Genomic DNA, 19,321 nt, shown 5'->3' with positions numbered 1-19,321 from the left:
GAACCCAGGTACTCCGGCACAGTAGTCGGGCGTCTTACCACTGCACCACCCCGGCCAACGAATGGTTGCACTAGATAGAGGGTGAAAACATTTTTGAATGGGAAAAGTCTGCTGCATGTGGAATAATTACAGCCAATTACGTCAATCAGACAGCGAAATAGCCAAGGGTCGGTGTCCAAAGCGGAGTCACGTAGTAACCAACTTTCATGGGATGTTACGTAATAGTGTGATGCCACAAACCGGGATCCTCTTCTTCCGTGCCTCTGTGGAATCTTCCGTGAACTGTGGAATCATTCTGCCAGCACCTTTTATTTATTCTTGTATTCGATCGCCTGATCCACAGCTAGAGCCAGGCGAAAAGCTAAGCTTCTTTTTCTGTACCACATGGTCAACTGTCTTTGTATTTCAGTTCCAAAATATTACTACAGCAATTACTACTGAATGATCTGGAGTCAGCTTCACATAATGTAAGGTAAAGTACAGCGCGATTGCTAGCGTCTTTCAAGTACGATTTCTTTCAGGTCCACGTCATTTTGTATTCTGCTTATTGAAGACCGTAACCAAGAAGCTCGATTTCTGTCACCCTCCATGGCGTTGCTGGTGTTTATGGCAGACGTAAAAAACTTCGCAAGCACCGAAAACTGCCCTCCATCACACCCATTCGGGTTTCACACAGAGAATATAGCTGTCACCAAAGTGTGCAGCAAGATTGTGCTTGTGCTCCACAGTCGGTTTATTCCCGCCAGGAAGAATGCAGCTGGGGCAACATCGCTCGCCTCGCTCAACGGGTCCACGTAAGCACGAATGGCTTGGTAAGCTGGTAGTGGAGACTGGACACCTTCATGAACTGAAGAACAGGAAAAAGAAGGTAGGCGCTGTGACAACTGTCCAGAAAAAAAGCTACACTCCGAGGGAAAAAAACTGGTAAAGGAAGGACAAATAACGCGAGAAAAAAGCGAAGGAAAGAAGGGGAGTCAAGAAAGAGAGTAGCAAAAAAACAAAGGCTTAAAAATTAAATGAAAGAAATATACATCAAGAAGCGGCACAGGGAAATAAATCAAGATGTAACGACTCTAGCCGACGTACGCACCTGTCCAGCCGGGTTGTAGGTGAAGTTGGTGGCCTGCTTGTTGAAGCTGACGTCCCGGGGCTTTTCGGTGACTCCGTATACCGTGACCGCGTTCAGGAGCATGATGCTGTCGTATCCGCAGTGGACGCACATGCTCGACACCGTATTCTGGGAATGGCCGGTACAGCCACAGAGTACATTTTTCTTGTAGCAGTCGACGTCCAAAAAGGGGGGAAAAATCGGTACTGTGCAGATTTTTATGTCCGTACCGTGTATAGTGATTTGTTCGCGTATGTACAGTCTTTGTCAAAGATATACAGCCCAAGGGGTTTGCTTCTAAGCACTCCAACTAGGCTACTGGAAGCAATACTGGTATATGGAGTTAATCATAGAAAAGAGTGAGGACTAGATTTTTCGTCAACGAGATTTAGAGCCCTGCAGATGCGTAAATAGCTTCGTTACGAGGCTTAGAAGCAATACCCTTGAACCGTATATTTTTGACAAAGACTGTACATTCCGATTCTGAACGTTTCCTATGCAATGATTTAGCTTTTTCCATAATACAAAACGGTATTGAGGTTTACAGCCTGTAGGTCTCATTGACGATCGGTTTGAAAATGAAGAAAATGTCAGGCAAGAAAGCAGATGCTAAAGTGTGGCAAGAAATGTGAAGTTAACGTCTTTCTGTTTTGTCCTCGATACAATCAGAGCGGCCACGGAAATAAAGAAATTCAAGCGCGTGGCATCAGCGCCCTCAAGGAGCACTCGAAGCACGTGGCAGTTACGGGTACGCACCTTGACAGCGACGAACTTGATCAGGCTGTACTCGCCCTTTTCGTACGATCCTGCGCAGTTACAAAGGGTCACATTATCAGTATCAAATGCTGCGGCACTATCAATTACAAATTCAAACATATGCTATTATGATGACTTGGTCTTTTCACGTGATTTTACAAGCGCTGCGTTGGAGCAACGTTTACTTCTTTGGGGAGCAAAAGCGTTAAGCCATTCAATTTGTGTACGGTCTTGCACCTGTCCTGTGCAGATTTGAAATATTTCCTAATGAGGCCATAATTCATCCGTTGGCTCGTATTATACCCTCCGTTATGTCTTGTTTCTTTTGGTACCCATATAATATAACACGCTTGCAAAATTCGTCACGTGTTCTGGGCATTACATTTTAAGCAGATGTTCGAATATCGTCACTTAGGAAATATTTACACAGTACTGAGGGCAGCATAAAAAAACGGCTTAAGAGAACGCAAGTATAGAAAGCGTGAAATACGAAGTTAATGTAATGATTGCGCTCCCGTACCACTGTAAAAGTCAAACAAGTAATGAAACCAGCTGTGTTTCGTTGGCTTAATTGTAGATGAGATTCCCATTTGCTGGCGAGACTCAAGATTGGAAGAAGATAGCAATGTTCTGGTTTGAAATAAGTCTTAATGGAAATTAGCTTGCACCTTATCCAAAAATTAGATAAATGCAGTTATTATTTTCATATCTCCGACAGGTGACTTGTAAGGATTTTACGAAGAGAGCGACAGTTTTTTTGTTTTTTTCCGAAGCTCGTAGGTACAAATATAGAGTAAATATTTATTGCGGTTTTAAGGACTGCAGCCATGCGCAGCTTTGATGCACTATTTTCCTAGTTCAAGCTATTTTTCGAATCCTTGGGTTACTTGGCGCTAATCCCACTTCTAAATTTCGGCATTTCGCAGCTCTCTACAGGGCACACGAAATTACCAGTATAAGTGACAGCATACGCTTTGTGGTTCATCCAGTATTCAGGATGATATACGACTCTCCTGACTTTTGTTATGTTATTTACTTCTGCATACGAGGCCTCTACGGCCGCAGGCACCAGAGAAAAAGAATTACTTGCATAGTTTATTCAACGTCTGTAACGTATATTTTGATTATTTGGTTTGCGTATAGTTTACTGTAGTTTTCTGCTCTCTGGCTCTAGAAATGTTTCCAGCTCGCACCAACACTATACCGCGTTGCTTGCACTAGGAGACAACAAGCGTCAAGAAACCAATAGTGCTCTTTAGTCCTTCGTATAGCCAGAAACATAAACACCATATAAACCTGGTGCTTACCGACGTACTCCCCATCGTCCCAGTAGAGCTCACCAGTCGCCAGCCCATCGTGGTTCTGGGCAACCAGCAGGTTGAACGGCTTCAGCCGACTGCGAGAGAAAGTGATTTAAGGAGAAATGCAAAGTGATTCAGTGCGCTGTGTAGATATTCTTGCTCTTAACTGAGTGAAAATCAATCCGCTGGCGACACGAATGGCTGTATTCGCACTCGCATCCATGCCGTCTAAATGCTATGTGCCACTATACACAACGTAAAACGGAATGACCCGTGCAACGCATGAGAGAGGAGAACTCCGGTCACCTGGCGGCGGTGGTCTGTGCGGGCTCCTGAGAGGGCACCACGTGGCCTCCGCGTATCAGCAGGCAGATGGAGTCGTTAAGCGGCGTCATCTGGAAATCCTCGCCGGCGCTGTGGTACGGTAGCCCCAGCATCACGTCGTACCAGATTCCCCGAGGAAGGTACGGCTTCACCCCGGTCACATTCTGGGCGCGCGGCACAGATTGCCGTTGGTCTGGTAAATTCAGCCTAGGTTTCATAATGTTGTACTGAGTCCGAGATAGTTGGCACGTCGTTGCAAAATCCACATTGCAGAAAGCAAAGAAATGAAAGCAGTAAGCGGGTTATCTAATGTTCCATGCATATGTTGTCCGCCCGAAACGGAAAGAAACCTTACCTATGCAAGAACTTCTAGCTTGGCAAAGTGAAATATTTTATCTGTTTCAGTTCTGTTATGTTCTAGCCTGGCATCGGATGAAGTGACGCTTTATCGCTTTGTATAGTTAAACTTCAGCAAACAACCAAGAATAAACACAAAGTACGATATCACTTTAACCAGGGGCTAATACAATAATCACGAAAATTGGTTCACAGGAACGGAAAGGCACATTATCTGTCACACTTGTTCCGTGGACACCTGAAGGGAGGAAGGGAAGGGAGGAAGTTGGGATTGAAAGCAGAAAGAGAAAGAGGTGCCGAAGTGGAGGGCTCTGGAGTATTTTCGACCGCATTGGGAGTGTTAACGTGTGCTGACATCGCACAGCACACTGGTGCATCATGCTTTTCGCCTCCATCGAAACGCAGCCGCTGGAGGTCGGGTTCTAACCCGGTATACTCCGGTACAGTAGTCGGGCATCTTAACCACTGCCCCACAGCGGTGGGGCTGGCCAGAAACGACAAATAACAAAAAACGCAGAGTAGTTAAATAATCGCAGCCTTGGGGGAAACGGGTTGATGCACCAGTTAACGAGAACTGGAAGAGAATGACATGATGAAATGAGAATTCTTGACATAAGAGTTAAAACTTAATTGTCGTGTCGGAAAATTTTCCATGTTCGGATTATTAAAACGAAAGCATTTAATGGCTCATGCTGTGGTGGACAAAGTGGGTCCCGCTTTTGCGGCGTCCTGATTGGCCGAGGCGGGATGCATCCCTGCCATCTGCAATGCCACACTCGAATGCGCGCTAAGGAACGCCACGCGATAGGAGCGATGGTGTACAGTCTAAAGTCACACTTGCCGGAGAAAGAGTGATAGATACGGCGCCTTACCTTTCCTGTAAACCAATCAAAGTTATATGTAGCACTGCAACGAACGCCGACAAGAGGCTAACGATAGGAGGCAAATTATAGGATAGGAACGATAGGCTTTCGCCATTCTCTTATTAAGAGACATCAGAGGCCCTGTAATGTTTTATTTAGCTGCCTATCAAAACCTCATGGTACCGTACAAACTCCATCCTAACTACGGCTTATCGTTGTTTGGTGAAGTATTATAATCAATAAGCGGCTAAGTGGAGTAAGATTTTTTTTTTTCAAAAAAGCACTTGTGCATTAGCCTGAGCTGCCGCTTAGCCACCAGGAGGGGCCTTATTCCGAGTTCACTACACAATGCACTAGAAACAATGATGGTTGTATCATAAGGCCTGCTACGTTGCAAGCGAGCCTTAGGACGACATGTTCCACACGTACGCGTAACTTACGGGCTCCAAGATAGGAAGAACGAGCAGCGCACTGCCCCACAGGAATTGCGTGTCGACGCCGTAGGTGTTCACGTCCTTTGGGAACCTGTAAACATAATATTGTACGAGGGGTCATCGATATCCGCAACTTCCACATCCTCTTATGTTGTTTCTTCTGCAGAACGCCGATTACAGTTACAAATTCCTGTCTACTCCGTGACAATACACTGAATGTCTAAAAGGTATTTCTGCAAGGGGATCGCCTTGTCACCTCGGATCGAAAGTTATAGGCTGCTGTAAGGGCATTGCAAATAACGCAGCTATCGGGATTCTGAATGGCTTCCACAGATAAGCAACGGGCCGCTTACCGTGTTAAATTTTATGAATAGTCCTGCAGTGACTCGATGTCAATTGTATGATGAGGGCACAGGTTTCAAACGTTAGGCCGGTGTATGAGAGGTGGTTCATATTTCTAGGTGCTGCATTTCAATTTCATTCTTCACGCAGTCTACATATCTGCAGGCAGTGTAACGCACCGTCGGGGAAAGGATGTGGAAGGGGTGAAACGGTTGCTGTGTTCCTAACAGAAGGATCAACGATGCATAAATTTTGGATTATTTATCTTATGCAACGTCACAAAGTACAGCAGAATGTTCTACTGTACACCTGTGAAAATGCCACCTCCGCATTCAGGACGCGATTCCGCGAACATATGCTGAGGAACCGAGCGCTACAATCGCATAAGCCTCAAAATACGGAAAGTATCACCACACTTTTTGCTCAGAAAATACTTATCTGCCAATGTCAACTTTGCACGCAAAATCTGGGCTACTATTCCACTTAACCTTCATCTGTCCTTTGACCTGCCTTGCACAACATGTCAGGTATTCCGCCATAATAAAAATTTGTCGCTGTGCCCTTGTTTGGGCCTGCATAACTCCTTAAGTGACAGCCGTATCTATGGCTCCCATTCTTTACTTGTTCTACAATATTTTTATTTATTTATTATTTATTGGTACTTCAAAGTCCCCCTAAGCGCGTTACATGAGGGGTGGGCTAACAGGTCATTTAATTAGTTCACTGATGAATGACTAGAAAAATTCATGATCAGGATGGGCAAAAGCTTCAGCTGGCAGGTCGTTCCAATCTCTTGCAGTCGGGAAAAAGAATGATCTGAGGTGTGTAAAAGTGGATGCTGGAGGTGTGTGGATGGCTTTTGAGAGACTGGTGAGAAGTGAAACTCGGTGAGCAGGGTTGATAACGGAAAGACTGAAAGGGAAATAATAAAATATGTGCAAAAGTGAAAGTCTGGCTATTTTGTGACCGGATGTAAGGATGGGAAGGTTAGGTTTTGTTTTCAATGATGTTACTCCCGTATGATATGAGTAATCAGAATATACGAATCGTATGGGGCGGTTTTGAACGGACTCGAGTGTTTCAGAAAGATTATTTTGTGGGGGATCCCAGATAGAGCATGAGCATTTTAGTTTAGGGCAGACAAGAGTTAAATATGCGGAACGTTTTATTGACGCCGGTGACAGACTGGAAGGTATGTTTCAAAAAACCAGGAACACGGTTAGCTTCGTTGGTTACGTTCATAATGTGGGTGTTCCAAGAAAGATCCCGTGTTAGGCTGATTCCTAAATATTTATATGTGGATGCATTAGATATCGATGCTCCGCAAATAGTGTAGTTCAGGGTAGGGTAAGACTGACGACGATGAAATGTGATTGCAGTTGTTTTGTTAGTGTTTGAAGACATTAGCCACTTATCCCATCACTTTTCTACAAATTTTAAGTCGCATTGCACATGGTCTGTGCTGTTAGTGATGTTCCGGTAGATGACGCAGTCATCGGCGAACAAACGTACAGTAGAAGATAGATTATGTGGAAGATCATTAATAAACAATAAGAATTATAGAAGATCTAAAACTGTACTTTTCGGCACGCCTGAGGTAAAAGGGGACATGGAAGATGTGTTGTTTTTTGCCAATACAAACTGTGTGCAGTTAGTAAGAAATTCGCGGAGCCATTCGAATACCAGCGGGTGCAGGTTTAAGCGGGAAAGTTTGAACAAGAGGCATTGGTGGGCAATTTTGTCGAAAGATGTTTCAAAATCTAAAAAAACAGCATCTATCCGTGTGTTAGTATCCATGGTGGAACTGTCGTCGTCAGTAAAGAGAGCCAGCTGGATATAGCAGGAAGGGTTTTTCAGGAATCTATATACTTTCCTCCTCAGCAGGGCAACCTGCCAAGGCATTAATATTCGATGAAAGACATTCTGCAACTAGCGCCTCAGGCGCGGAGATGATGGAAGAACAAAGAACGCAGCTCACTCGAAGAACAGTGGTCGGGCAACCTTCTCGACGAAAGCGTGGCTACGGTAGAAGAGCGTGTACATGTAGAGCAATAAGCAGTAGCGGATTCTGAGCGTAAAGGCAGATTTCTACAATGAGCGCATCAGGATTTAAATGGAGAGTGAAATGCGGATGCAGCTTACTCGAAGAACAGTGGTCGGGCAACAGTCTCGCCGAATACGTGGCTGCGGTAGAAGAGCGTGTACAGGTAGGGCAAAAAGCAATAGCGGATCTTGAGCGTCTTCTTAGCAGTAGCAGCCACGGACCCACCCAGCGCCGCTGGATCCTGGTCCTGCAAGCACAGTCATCATGTCACTGAGTGGGTAATGACATAGTACTCCCTCAATTAAAGATTAAGATAGAAAACGTTAGATCATTATATGTCATTTCTTATTCGCGGTATTTTTCTTTCAATCTACGCTTCAAGGCAAGGAACGTGACAGAAACCTTGAAGATACGTGTAAGTGACCCGCATCCATGAGTCTATAATACCGCTCCTGTACGTCAATTTGAATATTTCGAGCTTCCCTGCCAACGCTGTAACATGAAATCTGCAGCAGTGGTATCCACCAAGCGTTTTTCCCACCACTGTTGCTCAATTATGCATTGTGTTTCGCCTAATATTAAAATATGCTCCGTTGTGGCAAAAAAAGCATACAATACTGCAACGACGTATATGATATGAGAGACCAAGGTGACGACAGACAAGAGCTTAATGCATAGGCGACAACGTTTCTGCGCACTGTTTTGGAACCGTGTGCAACCTTTAAGGCAAGTAAATAAACTGGCATGATATGGTTACATGGCGAAGTACATCGTACATGTGACTCATATTATGGGGAAATTCCTGCTAATATACTGAGTAGCTTCCGATTTAGTCCTAGCGTAAGATCGAGATGAAATATTTCTCCCTATTTGTTTCAGTATTTTAGAGTAATCGCATATCTCTAAAGGAAGGGTCACCCTAGACGTTTTGAAGGAAGCATCTAAAGTAAGCCACGACCAGGAGTAGGTCTTGTCGTGGTCTACAAAAACCTTTGCTGTCGCAGGGACCGAAAGGGACATATCTTAAGTGCCGGAGCAACTCTTTCGTATTAATTACTTTCGCCGTTGTCAACGAAGAGGAGAAAATCTCAGTAACATTTCACAGTCACTCACGAGGTTTCCCTTGGCGTTGTGGTTCCTCGCGAACGGGTAGAAGGCTCCCAGCGCCTGCCACCTGTTGCACAGTTCGCTGGTGGTGTTGTCCCAGAAGCCGCAGATGTCCGAGCCGGTCAGCGGAATGCCCAGGATGTTAAATGTCAGCATTGCTGATCATGCGCGTAGAGTACGCGCCTTTCTTAGAACGTCGGTGCAAGTTAGAGCTCGAGCTGATGGGTATGAGCTGAGCGCTAACACGTAGGTGTATGCAGATACCTTGTTGAAACACTTGGCACCAGCAGCGCATTCGAAGGTTGTAAACGCAAATTGCTCAAGGAAAGAGGCTTCCTGATAAAACTTTTTCTCTGATATAAATTTTTAAATTGGTTCACAGGAAGGGAAAGGCGCAGTAACTGTCACACTTGCTCTGTGGACACCCGAACCGCGCCGTAAGGGAAGGGAGGAAGGTGGGAATGAAAGTGGAAAGAGAGAAAGAGGAGCCGTAGTGGAGGGCTACGGAGTAATTTCGACCACCTGGGGATCTTTAACGTGCGCTGACATCGCACAGCACACGACGCTGTAGAAAAAAAACGGCCACCCAATTGATTCCGTGCCACAGACAGCAAGTCTTGCTGTTGCATGAAGATGCGTGGTAAGCATGCGTCCAGAGCAGCGAGCTGTTGTTGTTGTTGTTGTGGCTGTAGGAAGAAGGAAAAGAAAATGCACGGGCCTGCTACTGGCTCTGTAGCTGAGCCATCTCCGCTGCCTCGTGCGGACAGAAGAGAAAATAGAGAAGAAAGAAAAGGAAGAGGGAGAGAAAGACGCGCGCCGCAACAGCCGTCGTCCACCACCGAAGCAGTGGCAGGTGCAATGACAGCCTACAACAGATAAATATTATGTGGCAGGCTAGCCCCCGCCACAAGCGGCGGTGACCCACCTGTCCCAGCCCCATCAGGGGAGTACTTTTCTCTGGTTGCAACACGCAAAGCCGTAGTTTGGAGTTGAAGAATACCGATCATAATCGCGTGTAATATTTATTACCAGAAGTATTCATGAACGCTTCTGCGGCAAGGTTAGAGTCTAGAGGAGTGGAAGAGAAATAAGTATTCACTTGCGGCCTTTCGTGGGCAGCAGTACTGCACAACAGTACCGCAACGCCATCCGCAGTGATCAGAGTTACATTTCAGAAAGGTTTCATTACCCGTATAGTCGTGCCGTCACTGGCAAATATCCGCAGCTCACAAAAGAGATATACCTATATGTGAGTGCTTTCCCGGTAGCGGAAATACAGACATTCGACCGTCAGCAACAAATTGCACATTCTGTGCAAAGTGAATAATGTGTTTCGTAGGGGACTTAGTTTGGAGCTGCGGAGCACCATTAGTGTCGCTATAACCTGTTTCTTTTGGATTGCGCCAGTGCCAGCGGCACAGGAACATGCCATAATTCTTTCACACCATAAATTAACGCGTTTCTTTAGCGTACGATACTAATTCAGCACGAAACGCAGCCACGTACAAGGAATGGATGCCCGCATGGAGTCCCAGTCTGACTCGATGTCTCCGCTCCAGTGGCCAGAGTAACGTCCTTGACCGGAGAAAGTGGACCGTGAGATGATGAACGGCCTTCGAAGCAGGATCTGGCGCAGGGAACTGTGGAAAAAACAATAAAGAGAGATATTAGCAAAACACAAATATGGAAACGAATTGTTTGTTTTTTACCTGCTCTAGTGTACACGCGCCGAAACAGTAACAAACACAGAAATCGTTCAGGGTAAACCGACTCTGTTACGTTTCCTCTGAACGTCCAAAGCTTTAGTATGGTACTAACGCGATGTAGGTAGTAATGGGTGAGGCATTTGAAGGAACTCACTCGTATGTGCGTAGTGCCTCGGTCAGGCCATAGAGGTTGTGCAGGTTATAGTGCCTGGACAGGTACTGGCGGCCGGTCATGCACAGCGTCTTTGTCCTCAGTGCCTCGATCCCTTCACCAGGCAAGTATGGAGGCTCTTCGAGCGTCGACGCCGGACAGCCTCGCTCCGAGCCGTTGTACAGGCTGGATGGCTCGTTAAGATCCTGTCACAACCACGTGATATCGTCGAAGTGTTCCTATGTTCTTTAAGCATTCCAAACCGGAAGACATAAGAAAGATATAGCCGTGCACATAAGCCTAAATGTTGGGACTTGCGGCCTCGGTTTATTGCGAATGCAAACTACGACTGTCAAAGCGAGACCTCGTGTGGCCGCAGCTACATCGTGAAGAGGCGTCTCCTCATAAAAAAATCAGCCTGCCATGACATTTGAATTCACGTCACCCCTACGCCATGGACAGGAGCTGCCAACTCGGGTCACTCCTTTCATATGGGAAGGTGATATCAGAATCAGCCTGCCAGAACCGTTTGCGTTCTCTTTACCCCTACGACACGCAGGAACGTCCATACGGCTTGGTTAAAGTGTGACTTTATATGTGGGTTGGTAGCTTATGCTCTCGCGCCATGCCCTTAAAAGATGGACTTATGTGTCCCCAATAATATAGCACCTTACACTTATAGGGCATGATAGGGGAATAATGTAGCAGGCAAAATAAGCTTCTGCCGTTGCTTTCGCAATTCAACTAGGGTTAACCAGAGCCAAACTACAGCTTTTTTTTTCTTTTTTAGATAAAGTCGTAAAATAATTTTACTCATTTCAAACACAACAGCTGTGATCCAAGTGCCAGCCTCTACAACGCGCCCAATGCAATCCGCAGGAGCAAATTCACTGCCGTCGTTCGAACCGAATGGTCTCAATTTAAAATCAGTCTATCACTGTATGTGATTTGTTCAAGCGCAACTACAGCTATGCAACGTATCCCAGTCGGAAAAAAAATACAGAAAATTTTCTGTTGTTAGGACAGAATTCCTGTGCGGTTTTTGACGGGAAACCTGTTGTGACAACAGAACGTTCTGTAGTAACATCAGAAATTTCTGTAGTTACAACAGAAAAGTTCTACAGAACTACAGACAGCAGAAATGTACAACAGAAAAAATACAGAACTACAGAAAAATTTGACGTTTACGAAGGAACTACAGAATATTTTATCGTATTTTTGACACGGTTCTGTAGTTTTTTCCGACTGGCATGCCACTCACAAGTTGACCACTAGAAACATAAGGCCGGAATGAAACGGCCGTAAAGATCTCGTTAATTTACAATGGTTCGTTTCTTAATATCAAATTACTATTTCGTAATGGCGACTTTTTCTTATTACTGGTGCCGTCTGAAATAAAGAGGTCGTAGCGCTAAAAATTTTGCTGCGAGCGTGAAGAAGCGCATTTTACTGAAGTTTTATTTAAAGCCGAAATAGAGATGTTAGCTTTATTCAGGTCAATAATTGAATTTAGTACTTGTCCCTAGATATTTCATTCTTTGTACAACATTAAAAAAATCTTTCACACAAAATATCGATTAGGTCACGGTGCCCATACTGACGTTTTCACGTTTGTTCTCTGGAGATAGAGGCTGGGAGGAATGGTATATACGCACCAGCCAGAGCCCGTCAAAGGGCACCACGTCGTGAAAGTAGGAAAGCATCTTGGTCCAGTACTCAGCGCTCGCCGGGTGCGTAAAGTCGGGGAACACCAGTCGGCTTCGGTTGCCCACCTGTGCGCACACGCACAGTGCTACTTAGTTACTCTCCATTTTCTTGCATAAACTTTGTGTGAAGACGAGACCACTGCTTAACGAGCAGATGCATTGTGTACAAAGCAAAAGAGCCCCTATCGAGAACAATGGCGCGCGCTATGCTCTTAAGGGTATTCGGGTATTGATAATCAAATTGCGCCGCTTACCATGCCGTAGTTGTAGTCTCCACTTTCGGACCTGACGAACAGAGCAGCCTTGTGACCTTCGTCAAAGGGCAGGTAAGATCCTCTTTCCAGGTTCGCGTCAATGCCGGGATGCTATCGGAGACACACACCGCAGAGTACGTTGCATTCATTTACATCAAGAGGAACACTAATATTTTTTTTTTAAATATCGACGCCATTCACTTATCATTAGGAACGAAGAATATTTACACTAGGATCCCAGTCGCGCCTGCTGGAGACGTCTTTAAGAGCTCTCATTAAAGATTCTTAGATATGCACAAGGAAGGTCTCTAATAGGCCCCGTAAAACATTTGCGCTCTAAGGACATTTCAGATGTCAGGCGTTATGTTTGCATGAGCGTTATACATGAAACCTGTGACACCGTTTTCTGTATTAGAACCTACCATAAGCAATGGGTATAACGCTGTCTTAATACCTTAAATTAAGCGGTGGTTGTTTTTATTTTCTTAATGTGTAGAAAAACACTTACACAATCGTGTCAGCATGCGTTTCCTTATACCCTTGTGCGTAAAGCAGCTCGGTTCCTCTCCATGAAAAAGCGAAAATTGAGAAGCGTTTTGGCGTTCCGCTAAAGTTATCCGACCTTAAAAAGAAATCGAGACATAATCATTGAGCACTGTTTGCAAGGCATCACTCTTACCAGCGTGAGGACAAACTTCATGTCCCGCTTGTGCAGGTCTTGAGCAAACTCGGGCAGTCCGGCGAAACGAATCTTGTCGTAAGTGAAGGGCCGCAGGGCATCCATGTAGTCAGCGTCGAGCCAGATGGCCTCGACGGGGATGCCTGCGCGGATGTTGCGGCGCCTCGCCTCCTTCACTTCGTCGATGCTGGCGTAGCCCCAGCGGCTGAGGTGGAAGCCCAGCGCCCAGTACGGGGGCATGGCCGGCCTTCCTACCAGCGCCGTGTACTGTTGAACCACGGCTGACGGAGTCGGTCCCAGGAACACAAACACGTCCAGGATGCCACCCGTCGAGCGGAACGTCACCGAGGGGCTCGGCTTCAGCAGGATGTCTGCGCAAGGCGAGAATGCGATGTGAGCATACCTGACCTGGGTTGTCAGGGCATGTGAAGATCGCCAACAATTTGAAAAGTCCTCATTATTGTCAACAAATAATTTATCGGACGAGAAACCACGTGACCTACCCATTGCGTTGCTGTTCAGGAGAAAGATGCCGCAGCTCTCTCCGGTCTCCTCGTGTATCATCATGAACGGGTGGCTGCTGTACAAGTTCTTTCCTTCCTGCGGACAAGCAGAGGTTGGAGCCACGCAAATCGAGCGTGCCATTGCGAGAACTTGGCATTTTTAAACAACGCTCGATTACAAATGGAGCTGTAAACAGCATTATGCGCCTCTTTCCCTTCAACTTCATCTTATGCGCATGCGCAATCTCAAGAATGCAAGATCTGACGGTAAGGCTAATATTGCATACCGAGAGCCAAATAACTTCCGAGTAGAACTTTAGCTTCTACCAGCATTTCTGACACATTTCGAATCATTACGTCGACTTTATTTTCACGTTTTGTTGTCATTTTCTTCTAAATATTGACCTATCTCCCCTCGGACAACGTATATTCCTAGGACTACAGGTTAGATTGACTCCATATTGGTATTTAGGCCATCCTCACCGTTGGAGATCGTCCAGCGTTGAAGAGCGTAATCTTCTGCCAGTCAGTGCTCCGCAGAAGCGGGGACTTGACATCCCCGACTCCGTACACGTAGCGTGACGTGATATATGTGGACATCTGCAGGAACTGGTCGGCAAACACCAGCGTCGACAGGTTTGTGTGGAACCTGCGAACATACGCTAAATCTCACTTTCTTTTCGAATGGCTCGTGTAGATGAATAGAGTATTGTGCGGAGCTGTATGGGCGGATGGTCGATGAAAGAATGCATTGCGCCGAGACACACACCAGACTCCAGGCAGGAACAGGCGCTCTTGAATATAGTGCAATTTCTGTGTGTGCCCCGATATGCAGTCAAATCTTGAGGGCAGGCATTTATCTTCACTCGGTTCCGACATTCTTAGCTCACTCCAGGCATCTTCTCTGTGTAGGAGGTGAAGCGCTTGGCTTAAGGAGGCGTGTGCAAATATTCGAAACTTTCGAATAACCGGTGGAATTCGCCTCTATTCGATTACCTGACCGGTTAAAAGAGCTTGTGCTAATATTTATCCGAAATTATTCGAATCCGTCCTCTCCCGAGTTTGAACAGTTTCTTTTTCGATAACTGGCCCAAAGTTGGCATAGATCACGGTGTAATTTGTTCGACAGCAGCCTCCTAGAGGGGGCGCTTTTCAACGCCACCCGGCATGCTCTCGCGGTCGAGCTGTGCGGGAAACTGGCTTCAGCGCCATCCCATGGTTCACTCGTGTGACCGCATTCATAATGCTCACAGATATGAACTTCATGACTGGGCGACGCACCAGGTTTCTGCATGGCACAGCAAAGGTCTGGTTTCAAGGCCGATTTCAGAGGAAATAATTGGTTCGAACTCAATTGTCCCTTTTAATTGACATCTGGCACTAATTTATCAAGATACTTTGTTGGGCGAGTTGGTACTTATTCATTATTAATATAAACAGCGCGAACACGAAGACAAGGGACAAGAAACAAGAAAGCCACAGTGCATGCGCTGACTCACAACGAAGCCTAAGCCGTTTACTGCAAGGCCCAGAAAAACAAACATGAAGAAAACGAAACAGTCACGTGAAAAAACCCCTGGGTTCACCTGCTGCGTAAAAAATTACTTTAAAAATCACTTAAAAAAGACACCTCTTTGCTTGAAAGAGCAAGAGACGTCTTGCTGACACACTTATTGTCCGTTGAAATAAAATACGATTCCACTATCTCTCTCGTTATCTTCTCTTTGTGGCGATATAAAATCTTAACACTGTCAAACTTAGGAGTGTACTTCTTCTTCTCCTTCTTCATTATTTCACATGACTGGCAATGGGATACCAGAAACGTTTTGTCCTTTCCAATTTCCAAGTTGTTACAGTGTTCCTGTAGTCTCTTATTAATACACCGTCCGGTTTGTCCTATATAACTGGCTCCACAAGAGAGTGGAAGCCTATACACAACACCTGTCTTGCATCCAACATAGGGGTTTCTATGTTTCACCATACATTCTTGCTTCTTCTCTTCTCTTTCCCTTTGAACAGCCGGGCAGATCCTCTTCATCTTGAGCGGGGCGGTCAGTGCGACGTCCACATTATACCTCTTGCCTACATTTTTGAGGCCATGCGAAATCCTGTGCACATATGGTACCACTGCAACCTTCCTCTTCCTCTCACCCATGCTGGGCAGGGATTTCAGTCTGTGCGTTCTTTTAAGGTTCTTCAGTACCCGGCAACTGGCCTCAATAATAACTGACTCCCGATAACCGGACTTTGCAATTCTCTTCACTTGTCTTTCAAAACTCTTGCCCATGCCGTGGTAACAAGATTTCTTCAACGCATTTAATAAGCAAGTGTTTATCATCCCATTCTTCACTAATTTGGAATGTCCTGAATTGGAGCCTAGCAACGGCTTCATCGATCTCGGGTTGTATTCCCAACAAACATGATCATCACCGAATTGAATCAGAATATCTAAATACTGTAACCGATCGTCCACTGGTTTCTCAACAGTAAATTCCAGGCCGGATCCACATTCAGTAAAAACATCCATAATGTCCTTCATTCGTTGATTGAATACTTCACGGTCTGTTAATACTAAAAAGTCGTCCACATACCTGAAGGTGGAATAATGTAAGCCCTCCAAGTTATCCTTCAGGTGTCTGTCCACGTACATTAAGAAGATGTCACTCAAGACCGGTGCAACACTCGACCCAATGCAGACTCCAGCCTTCTGCGTATACAGCTTGTTCTTCCAGCCTATGAAGGTGGATTCCAGGTAGAACCTCAAAAGTTCAAGGAAACTTTCAACACTAACACCTGAGGCGTCAATGAAGTCACATTCATTATTGTCTTCTGTAATGCACATTTGTACACGCTTAAGGAGGCAGCCATGGGGGAGGCTATAATATAAATCCTTGACATCCATGCTGAAGCCGACACATTTTCTTGGGTTGTGTTCTTTGAGGAACACGACAAGGGCTTCAGAGTTAGGTAGCCTTAGAGGGCCTTAGATTGACGGAATTCCTTTGGAAGGTGGTTCTACCTCTGCTTCCACGGAAAAAGAAGATGAACAAAGATCAGCAAGGCAAGGTATTGAATTTCGCAGCTGAAGATATACCTCTAGATATTGATAAGATGCTGAGGCTGGGTCCTAAGCATGATTTTGAGCCTAGAGTTGATGAGGCTGAACAGCTGACCATGTCACGCTGTATTGCAAATAGAGTTGAAGATTCTGATAGGTCGCGGTGCATCCATGAGTGCTTGGAAGTGCTAGAGCACACAAAAGAAGGATTAAAGGGGAAACGATGCCCTATTAACTATATTGCTAAATGGATGGCCTCAAGAGACCTCAGAGTTATACTATCAGATAAAGAAGGGTATTTTACTATTTTTTCTGAGAATCAGTTTCAAGAAAAAGCCGAGGCTGCTGTTGAGAAGAGTTTCAAAAGGTTTCCTATGAAAGCGACCATGATAAAAGAGAGGGCTATGGCTCTTTTAGATGATCTTGGGCTTGAACGGATACGTGAACAGGTGAAACAATGCAAGCAACTACATATGGAAGTATTCTTTTCGGCAAAAACCCATAAACCAGATGTTCCGTTCAGAGCCATCGTATCTGAAAAGAGCACGTGGCAGCACCTGGTGTCCAAATATTTGCAGAAACACCTTTCCTCGTTGACTTTATCAGACCCTCTAAGGCTACCTAACTCTGAAGCCCTTGTCGTGTTCCTCAAAGAACACAACCCAAGAAAATGTGTCGGCTTCAGCATGGATGTCAAGGATTTATATTGTAGCCTCCCCCATGACTGCCTTCTTAAGCGTGTACAAATGTGCATTACAGAATACAATAATGAATGTGACTTCATTGACGCCTCAGGTGTTAGTGTTGAAAGTTTCCTTCAACTTTTGAGGTTCTACCTGGAATCCACCTTCATAGGCTGGAAGAACAAGCTGTATGCGCAGAAGGCTGGAGTCTGCATTGGGTCGAGTGTTGCACCGGTCTTGAGTGACATCTTCTTAATGTACGTGGACAGACACCTGAAGGATAACTTGGAGGGCTTACATTATTCCACCTTCGGGTATGTGGACGACTTTTTAGTATTAACAGACCGTGAAGTATTCAATCAACGAATGAAGGACATTATGGATGTTTTTACTGAGTGTGGATCCGGCCTGGAATTTACTGTTGAGAAACCAGTGGACGATCGGTTACAGTATTTAGATATTTTGATTCAATTCGGTGATGATCATGTTTGTTGGGAATACAACCCGAGATCGATGAAGCCGTTGCTAGGCTACAATTCAGGACATTCCAAATTAGTGAAGAATGGGATGATAAACACTTGCTTATTAAATGCGTTGAAGAAATCTTGTTACCACGGCATGGGCAAGAGTTTTGAAAGACAAGTGAAGAGAATTGCAAAGTCCGGTTATCGGGAGTCAGTTATTATTGAGGCCAGTTGCCGGGTACTGAAGAACCTTAAAAGAACGCACAGACTGAAATCCCTGCACAGCATGGGTGAGAGGAAGAGGAAGGTTGCAGTGGTACCATATGTGCACAGGATTTCGCATGGCCTCAAAAATGTAGGCAAGAGGTATAATGTGGACGTCGCACTGACCGCCCCGCTCAAGATGAAGAGGATCTGCCCGGCTGTTCAAAGGGAAAGAGAAGAGAAGAAGCAAGAATGTATGGTGAAACATAGAAACCCCTATGTTGGATGCAAGACAGATGTTGTGTATAGGCTTCCACTCTCTTGTGGAGCCAGTTATATAGGACAAACCGGACGGTGTATTAATAAGAGACTACAGGAACACTGTAACAACTTGGAAATTGGAAAGGACAAAACGTTTCTGGTATCCCATTGCCAGTCATGTGAAATAATGAAGAAGGAGAAGAAGAAGTGCACTCCTAAGTTTGACAGTGTTAAGATTTTATATCGCCACAAAGAGAAGATAACGAGAGAGATAGTGGAATCGTATTTTATTTCAACGGACAATAAGTGTGTCAGCAAGACGTCTCTTGCTCTTTCAAGCAAAGAGGTGTCTTTTTTAAGTGATTTTTAAAGTAATTTTTTATGCAGCAGGTGAACCCAGGGGTTTTTTCACGTGACTGTTTCGTTTTCTTCATGTTTGTTTTTCTGGGCCTTGGGAGGTTTCCGAACGTCTGAAGCTAGCGCTCTTCCACTTTTCTGGATTTTATATCGCTGTGAGCTATTTGTGATCTCGACATCCTTCGGGATGGCGGGCGCACGACCCCTGCGCCCACCCGCCACCATCGAACAGGCTACAGCGTACTCGACGGGTCACCTTGACGTCACGGACGTGGAGCTTCCAGACTCGGCAGATGACTCCACCGTGACAGAGATGGATTCCGACAACAGCTACACGCCTGTCCAGTCGCGCCGCCTGAAAAGAAAGCTGCGCCGAACATCAGTAATGAGTGAGACACCAAAGAAGAACGCTGAAAAGCAAGTAATCTTCTCCGTGGCCTTCGTACCAACAACGGCAACGGCGAATCTGAATGTGATAAACAGACAGCACCTGACGCAGTTTTTCGACCAGCTGGTTCCCGGTGAAGTTGACGAAGTCAGAATTAATCCCTGGAAGAATGTCCTGACCGTGGATGTCAAATCCCAGGCAACAGTGGACAAGCTGAAAGGAATTGGTGCGCTAGGCAACATGCCGGTCCGTTCCTTCCTTGCACATGGGA

General features: G+C 45.5%; 1 protein-coding gene across 1 annotated transcript in view; it reads right to left on the bottom strand.

Moving 5' to 3' along the window:
- Positions 1 to 710: 710 nt before the first annotated feature.
- Positions 711 to 19,321, bottom strand: part of LOC146189799 (lysosomal alpha-glucosidase-like) — a 29,283-nt gene continuing 10,672 nt past the window's right edge. The window contains exons 6-20 of the mRNA XM_084605346.1: positions 14,119 to 14,284; positions 13,636 to 13,732; positions 13,133 to 13,503; positions 12,454 to 12,564; positions 12,149 to 12,265; positions 10,497 to 10,699; positions 10,143 to 10,276; positions 8,643 to 8,794; positions 7,628 to 7,776; positions 5,150 to 5,234; positions 3,472 to 3,653; positions 3,172 to 3,260; positions 1,865 to 1,914; positions 1,091 to 1,237; positions 711 to 847 (exon numbers count right to left, since the gene is read on the bottom strand). Coding sequence (XP_084461472.1) covers positions 782 to 847; positions 1,091 to 1,237; positions 1,865 to 1,914; positions 3,172 to 3,260; positions 3,472 to 3,653; positions 5,150 to 5,234; positions 7,628 to 7,776; positions 8,643 to 8,794; positions 10,143 to 10,276; positions 10,497 to 10,699; positions 12,149 to 12,265; positions 12,454 to 12,564; positions 13,133 to 13,503; positions 13,636 to 13,732; positions 14,119 to 14,284 — 2,119 coding nt within the window. The 3' untranslated portion in view covers positions 711 to 781. The remainder of the gene's footprint in view (positions 848 to 1,090; positions 1,238 to 1,864; positions 1,915 to 3,171; positions 3,261 to 3,471; positions 3,654 to 5,149; positions 5,235 to 7,627; positions 7,777 to 8,642; positions 8,795 to 10,142; positions 10,277 to 10,496; positions 10,700 to 12,148; positions 12,266 to 12,453; positions 12,565 to 13,132; positions 13,504 to 13,635; positions 13,733 to 14,118; positions 14,285 to 19,321) is intronic.

Source organism: Amblyomma maculatum, chromosome 5 (genome assembly GCF_055883805.1).
Source record: "Amblyomma maculatum isolate TAMU_Amacu chromosome 5, ASM5588380v1, whole genome shotgun sequence".
NCBI lineage: Eukaryota > Metazoa > Arthropoda > Arachnida > Ixodida > Ixodidae > Amblyomma > Amblyomma maculatum.
The sequence above is the reverse complement of the archived record's forward strand: the minus strand, read 5'-3'. Positions and strand labels throughout refer to the sequence as shown.